The sequence below is a fragment of the Coregonus lavaretus genome, assembly GCF_964263955.1.
Source record: "Coregonus lavaretus genome assembly, contig: HAP1_SCAFFOLD_3278, whole genome shotgun sequence".
Classification (NCBI taxonomy): Eukaryota; Metazoa; Chordata; class Actinopteri; order Salmoniformes; family Salmonidae; genus Coregonus; species Coregonus lavaretus.
Genome location: NW_028157155.1, coordinates 1 through 8,653, shown reverse-complemented (window position 1 = coordinate 8,653; position 8,653 = coordinate 1). Strand labels below are relative to the sequence as shown.

General features: G+C 44.3%; 1 protein-coding gene across 1 annotated transcript; it reads right to left on the bottom strand.

The window, feature by feature from the left end:
* Positions 1-5,101: 5,101 nt before the first annotated feature.
* kiaa0895l lies at positions 5,102-8,070 on the bottom strand (the record flags this gene model as incomplete). The annotated part of the gene is made up of 4 exons (XM_084199774.1): positions 5,102-5,351; positions 5,591-5,688; positions 7,026-7,331; positions 7,938-8,070. Coding segments are annotated over 4 exons (699 nt in total), but the record flags the coding sequence as incomplete, so codon positions are not given.
* Positions 8,071-8,653: the final 583 nt, after the last annotated feature.

Here is an 8,653-nt window from a genome sequence, read left to right as displayed (position 1 = left end):
AGATCTTCAATTGGGTTCAAGTCCGGGCTCTGGCTGGACCACTCAAGGACATTCAGAGACGTGTCCCGAAGCCACTCCTGCGTTGTCTTGGCTGTGTGCTTAGGGTCGTTGTCCTGTTGGAAGGTGAACCTTCACCCCAGTCTGAGGTCCTGAGTGCTCTGCAGCAGGTTTTCATCAAGGATCTCTCTGTACTTTGCTCCGTTCATCTTTCCCTTAGTCCTGACTGGTCTCCCAGTCCCTGCCGCTGAAAAACATCCCCACAGCATGATGCTGCCACCACCATGCTTCACTGTAGGGATGGTGCCTGGTTTTCTCCAGACGTGACGCTTGGCGTTCAGGCCAAAGAGTTCAATCTTGGTTTCATCAGACCAGAGAATCTTGTTTCTCATGGTCTGAGAGTCTTTAGGTGCCTTTTGGCAGACTCCAAGCGGGCTGTCATGTGCCTTTTTACTGAGGAGTGGCTTCTGTCTGGCCACTCTACCATAAAGGCTGGTTGTCCTTCTGGAAGTTTCTCCCATCTCCACAGAGGAACTGTGGAGCTCTGTCAGAATGACCATCGGGTTCTTGGTCACCTCCCTGAACAAGGCCCTTCTCCCCCGATTGCTCAGTTTGGCCGGGCGGCCAGCTTTAGGAAGAGTCTTAGTGGTTCCAAACTTCTTCCATTTAAGAATGATGGAGGCTACTGTGTTCTTGGACCTTCAATGCTGCAGACATTTTTGGTACCCTTCCCCAGATTCTGCATCGACACAATCCTGTCTCGGAGCTCTAAAAACAATTTTCTTTGACCTCATGGCTTGGTTTTTGCTCTGACATGCGCTGTCAACTGTGGGACCTTATATAGACAGGTGTGTGCCTTTCCAAATCATGTCCAATCAATTGAATTTACCACAGGTGGACTCCTAGTTGTAGAAATCAGCTCAAGGATGATCAATGGAAACAGGATGCACATTTCGAGTCTCATAGCAAAGGGTCTGAATACTTATGTAAATAAGGTATTTCTGTTTAATTTTTTATAAATTGTCTACAAAAAAAACGTTTCGCTTTGTCATTATGTTGTCTGTAGATTGATTACATTTTTTTTTATTTTTTTTTATTTAGAATAATGTAATAAAATGTGGAAAAAGTCAATGGGTCTGAATACTTTCCGAATGCGCTGTACCCAAGTCAAAATATGAACAATTCTCAGATCATTATCAAATACATTCAAAAATGTAAATTCTATAAAGTTATAGACGTCAGTTTTAATCCCAGATTATTTCCAGAACATAATTTGTGCAACATTCGTGCAATACAAATGACAAAACAGTGATGCATTAAAATGCAGTCTACAGATGTCTAACTTCAGCAGGGCTGCATTCAGCAGGGCTGCAATACACTGAACGCTGCAGATCGAAGTGCTATGAATAGAGCTGACACAATTCCACAACGTAGTGCCCTACTGAACGCAGCCCAGGTGAGTTCTAATCTAAACCCATCTAAGGCAGGCAAACAACACACACCTTTCTCCTGTACAGCCAATCACTCATGTGCCTTGTCAAACCTAGGAAATGAGGAAGTTGCTGACGGTGTGTATTAAGGTTGCCGTGGTAGCATATTATCTCAGCGACCTGTCCTTTTTATATATGGGTGTGTTCCTCTGCCCAGACGTTGCTGATACATGCCAGATCATCACAACGCCTGGATAGGTGTTTCACCTACCAGCTAAACACATCATGTTATAGCAGTCTGGTGCCAGACGGCACAGTCGATGACGTGGCACGCAACCATTGGTTGATGGAAAACAACGTCTGAGCAGGGGAGCGTGGCCTATAACGTCCATGGGCCTGGCATAGAGGGCAAAGGATCCCACGTGAGGCGGAGGCAAGGGAAGCTCAGGCGTTCAGCTCAGTCACATCACATTAAAACTGTAGCGCTGATATCAAGGGAGCTTGAAGCCCACCAAGGGAGCTCTCTCTCAACAAAGCAAAATAACAACCATAACTTGGTCTGATTAACGACACAATAAGATACATTTGTGTTGTACAATAGTGGTAAAAATGAATCCCAGGAAATATTTATTTTAATACTGAACATCCAGACCAGTCAGACTGAATCTATTGGCACTTTTAGTTTCTTGAGATTCTTTGTGTTCTTTACCTGGGTTCTGGAATAGAACTGAGTGCTCATTGGTGTTCTTTACCTGGGTTCTGGAATAGAACTGAGTGCTCCTTGGTGTTCTTTACCTGGGTTCTGGAATAGAACTGAGTGCTCCTTGGTGTTCTTTACCTGGGTTCTGGAATAGAACTGAGTGCTCCTTTGTGTTCTTTACCTGGGTTCTGGAATAGAACTGAGTGCTCCTTGGTGTTCTTTTTAGCAAAGCCAAAGGCTTAAAACAATCAGCTCCACAAAAAGGAGTTACAAAGCTAATACCATAGACATTCATTGTTTTTGTCCTGAAAATAAAAACAGACAAATTAAATAACTTACAAAACCAGTACAAGGTCCCTGTGGTTGTTTACAGAGGTATAAGAAGCAGAAGCACAGTTTTACACAGACATCGGCTGCAGTGGTATAATGTAGGCTATGTACACGAGAAGAATGTACCCACTGGGCACAGACGTCAGTTGAGTTGTCAACTAACATGAATTCAATGTGAAATCAACAAACAATTTGAACATGTCATTGGATTTGGGTTAAAAGATGGGTGAGAAATATACAAAATTCCCTCACGTTGATGACTTTCTAATCCAATCAGTTTTCCAGGTTGATTTCAATTTCATCACAGATCATTATTTGGTTGAAATGATGTGGAAACAATGTTGATTCAACACGTTTTTGCCCAGTGGGTATTTATGATACAACCAGACAGGTTTGGCCTCAATTCCATTTAAATTCCAGTCAATAGAGAAAGTAAACCAAATTCCAAATGTTCCTTATTGAAGAGAATTGGAATTACAGTGTATTTCCTGAATTTAAATGATATTGAGCTCAACCTTGTAGCCAGATTAGCTAGTGGTTACAGCAGGGGTCATCAACTAGATTCAGCCGTGGGACGATTTATTTTCATGAGCAGATGGTCAGGGGCCCAGAACGTAATGACAAATAATTGGTAGACCGCAAATTGACTGCGAGAAGCCCAAACAGATATAATATTTGACTAAAACATAATTTCAAACCTTGCTTAGATTTGTATACGATCACATAATCTCTTTTATGCGTGGGATTTCTTTGGAACAGATTTCCTAAATAAAAATAACTTGGAGCTGATTTGCTGGTGTTACAGCATTTTATGTCCAACAAGAAAAAAATGTAGTCATAAATTATGTATTTATTTTTGCTAAAAAAATTGGGGGGGGCAAATAAGATCACCGCGGCCCGCCAGTTGGGGAACCCTGGGTTACAGTATTGAAGTAGCTTGAGTGTGAGTAAAGGCAGTGGGATGGAAGCTGAAGCAGCAGTAATGTACTTCTGCAGTACTTGGCCAGGTGAAAACGCCTCAAAGACATGCATTGGATATATGTGACGTTCACTGGAAGTGTAGATATGTGATGTACAGTATATGGTCCATACAGACGGCGATATGATCCAGGGGGTTGAATATGAACACAACGTAGTTATGATCCAAGGGGTTGAATATGAACACAACGTAGTTATGATCCAGGGGGTTGAATATGAACACAACGTAGTTATGATCCAGGGGGTTGAATATGAACACAACGTAGATATGATCCAGGGGGTTGAATATGAACACAACGTAGTTATGATCCAGGGGGTTGAATATGAACACAACGTAGTTATGATCCAGGGGGTTGAATATGAACACAACGTAGATATGATCCAGGGGGTTGAATATGAACACAACGTAGTTATGATCCAGGGGGTTGAATATGAACACAACGTAGTTATGATCCAAGGGGTTGAATATGAACACAACGTAGTTATGATCCAGGGGGTTGAATATGAACACAACGTAGTTATGATCCAGGGGGTTGAATATGAACACAACGTAGTTATGATCCAGGGGGTTGAATATGAACACAACGTAGATATGATCCAGGGGGTTGAATATGAACACAACGTAGTTATGATCCAGGGGGTTGAATATGAACACAACGTAGTTATGATCCAGGGGGTTGAATATGAACACAACGTAGTTATGATCCAGGGGGTTGAATATGAACACAACGTAGTTATGATCCAGGGGGTTGAATATGAACACAACGTAGATATGATCCAGGGGGTTGAATATGAACACAACGTAGTTATGATCCAGGGGGTTGAATATGAACACAACGTAGATATGATCCAGGGGGTTGAATATGAACACAAGGTAGATATCATTGAAGTATCAGAAGAACCGTTCTGTGTCCCTGCAGGACTCCTGTCATCGCAACAATCCACTGACCTGTTGGGCTCTATGACCATGATTTAGGATGATAGAGAGAGAGAGAGAGACTTGGTCCAAATAAGAGAGCGAGAGAGAGGGGGAAGCGAGAGAGAGACAAAGTCATTGCTTTTCCTGTCTCCTCACTGCTCTGTCCACCACACTGCTCAATATCCATGAAACATTTAACACTAGCAGTAGACTCCCCCATGACACTCGCTTGCTGGGAAATAAAGTTGTACAACTTTACAAGTCTCTCTGACTGTCTCTGTCTGGTTCAACAGCCGCTTCCAGGGTCTCCTCTGATCTTCAGTTGAGTTGCTTCACAAATAACACCCTATTCCCTTTATAGTGCACTACATCTGACCTGCGATCTGGTCAAAAGTAGTGCACTACATAGAGAATGGGGTTCAGTTTAGGACTCAACCATACTGAATATGATCCAAGCGTAGTAGATATGATCAAAGTGTTGATATGTTCGCTCCACATACTCTGTCTGTCGGAACACTAGCCTTCATTTCCAGGGCTTTCCAACAGCAGGGTGATGAATGACACTTGGGAGGATTAGGGTTAGGTCTAGACCAGAGGGAGTTTGGTCAGTCAAGGATGGTATGGCCAGTCTAGACCAGAGGGAGTCAGTCAGTCAAGGGGAAAACAGACCTCGCTGACCAGAGGTAATCAGCAGCAGGTAACCATTCTTAACGCCTCTGACCACCGAACATCAGCTGCCATTTTCTATGAATTTCCCAACCATTCTACACGTTGAATCGCCACCTTCGTTGACTCCCAGCAGGTGATCTACCGCGCACAGCTGAAGGTCGGTTGGTCAGGGAAGGAGTTCTCTAAGCTGAGCGTCGCTCAGTTCGTTGACCGTGACGATGTGGTCCAGATGCTGAAGGTATTTCTCCTGGTCCTGCATGAAGTGAGGGATTCTGGTCCGGCGGAGGACGGCGATGTGCCGCAGCCTTTCCACATCCTCAAACGACACCTGGAGGGCCAGAAGAAAGGTTAGGTTAACATCATCATCACGTCGGTTTTACAGACTCAACCTCTTTCCAACTTGATCTGATATTACAACAGCCCTATACTCTACCGGTGAGGTGTAAACTACAATTCAGCTTTTTCCTGCAAATGTGTACACCATGAAACAACCAAACTATACATCGTCACCATCACCATGGGGAAAATAAACATGAAAGGATCCTGTATGGGAGAATGAAGACTGACCTTGCCTAGCGAGGTCAACATCTTGAAGTCGATGTTCCTCCGATGTCGTAGAATCCTGAGGATTCCGTCCAGGTACACCTGATCTTTACTGAAACAGCCTGATTCACACACACACACACACACACACACACACACACACACACACACACACACACACACACACACACAATCAAGTCAACACAGTGGCCACCAATCCTTTAAAAAAAATAATGTAATTTGTTTTGTGTTTGTATATGTTTGTGAGTTGGGTGCATATACAGTGGCTTCGTAAAGTATTCAGACCCCCTTGGCTTTTTCCACATTTTGTTACGTAACAGCCTTATTCTAAAATTGATTAAATTGTTTTTTTCCCCTCATCAATCTACACACAATACCCGTGTAGCTCAGTTGGTAGAGCATGGCGCTTGCAACGCCAGGGTTGTGGGTTCGTTTCCCACGTGGGGCCAGTATGAAAATGTATGCACTCACTAACTGTAAGTCGCTCTGGATAAGAGCGTCTGCTAAATGACTAAAATGTAAATGTAAATAATGACAAAGCAAAAACAGGTTTTTAGAAATGTTTGCAACTCTATTAAAAATAAAAAACAGAAATACCTTATTTACATACGTATTGAGACCTTTGCTATAAGACTCAAAATTGAGCTCAGGTGCATCCTGTTTCCATTGATCATCCTTGAGATGTTTCTACAACTTGATTGGAGTCCACCTGTGTTAAATTCAATTGATTGGACATGATTTGGAAAGGCACAAACCCGGCCAAACTGAGCAATCGAGGGAGAAGGGCCTTGGTCAGGGAGGTGACCAAGAACCAGACGGAAGCCACTCCTCAGTAAAAGGCACATGACAGCCCGCTTGGAGTTTGCCAAAATGCACCTAAAGACTCTCAGACCATGAGAAACAAGATTCTCTGGTCTGATGAAATCAAGATTTAACTCTTTGGCCTGAATGCCAAGCGTCACGTCTGGAGGAAACCTGGCACCATCCCTACGGTGAAGCATGGGGGTGGCAGCATCATGCTGTGGGGATGTTTTTCAGCGGCAGGGACTGTGAGACTAGTCAGGATCTAGGAAAATATGAATGGAGCAAAGTACAGAGAGATCCTTGAGGAAAACCTGCTCCAGAGCGCTCAGGACCTCAGACTGGGGCGAAGGTTCACCTCACCTGTGATATTTCAGTTTTTTCTTTTTTTAAAATTTCTAAATACCTGTTCTTGCTTTGTCATTATGGGGTATTGTGTGTAGATTGATGAGGGGAAAAAACAGTTTAATCAATTTTAGAATAAGGCTGTAACGTAACAAAATGTGGAAAAAGTCAAGGGGTCTGAATACTTTCCGAAGGCACTGTATCTACCACTGGTACATGTGCAATGGTGAGTCTATTCACACACGATCACACTCTCACACAATCAAAGACACACACACACACTGTCCCCCACCAGGCTGCGAGGTGTCCGTCTGTCCCCTCTTGGCTCTGAGGCAGTACTCCCAGCGCACCGCGGGATCCTGGACGAACTGAGCGATGTCGCTGAAGAGCTGGCTGAAGCTCATCCTGGCGGCGTGGTACACCGTATAGTAGAGCAGAGCGGCGCGCCACAGGTAGGGCTGTTTCCGTAGCAACACACTGTGCAGGCTTGCCAGGCCCTCTTCCGTGGGATTGGCCGGTTTTAGGCCATACTGCTTCCTGCCTGCGGAAGTGGACCAGGGCTGCAGGTTGTTGTTCACACCCCGAAGGTAGTGGGTTCCTGGGAGGGAGAGATGGAATAACACGGGGATGTAGAGATGAGAGATGGAAGTAGATTTATTTCAGGTAATGTTTGAGAGAGAGAGAGCGATGAAAATCATGGAATTGTATTAAGGTTGTGTGTGACGGAGCTGGAAGAAGGTTTATTTCAGGTAATGTTTGCCTGAGAGAGAGATGGAATAACAGGAAGGTATTGAGGCAGTGTATACCTGATAGGGAGAGAGAGATGAAGGATGGTTCATTTTAGACTAGCCTTACTTGGCTTCTGTAGTGGATATGGCTGGTGAACAAATTCAACACAAATACTGAGTTGTGTTTGCGTAGAACTCAGAAATGATAACTCATAACTAATTTATGATGCTGTGTGGATGATGTACACAACCCAAATCCCCCACACGGTGACAACATGCTGTATGGTACCGTCAGTGATAAACACATCCCAGATCCCCCACACGGTGACAACATGCTGTATGGTACAGTCAGTGATAAACATATCCCAGATCCCCCACACGGTGACAACATGCTGTATGGTACCGTCAGTGATAAACACATCCCAGATCCCCCACACGGTGACAACATGCTGTATGGTACAGTCAGTGTAGTGTACCTATCTCATGCCTGAACATGCCCTCCAGCCAGTGTTGTCGTGCTCCAGACAGGTTGATGGTCAGAGTGGGACGACAACTCTCCACCATCATCACAGCCTGCGACAGCAGCTCCTCAGACAGACACACCACCACCTAGACCAGGTTATCATCATTACCATCATCATCATCATCATCATCATCATACAGACACACCACCCTCTAGATAAGGTTATCATCATCATCACACAGACCACCACCCTCTAGACAAGGTTATCATCATCATCATACAGACCACCACCCTCTAGACAAGGTTATCATCATCATCACACAGACCACCACCCTCTAGACAAGGTTATCATCATCATTACACAGACACACCACCCTCTAGACAAGGTTATCATCATCATTACACAAAGACATCTTGTTAACACAGTAACCTTCAAACACACTACACCACAGGAGTTTGGTGGCACCTTCATTTGGGAGGACGGGCTCGTGGTAATGGCTTGAGAGGAATCGGTGGAATGGTATCAAATACATCAAACACATGGTTTGATGCCATTCCATTCACTCCAATCCAACCATTATTATGAGCCGTCCTCCCCTCAGCAGCCTCCACTGCATTACACGTAACACACCAACCCACAAACACACTACCCATAACACACCAACCCACAAACACACTACCCATAACACACCAACCCTCAAACACACTACTCACTCACCTCTCCTACAC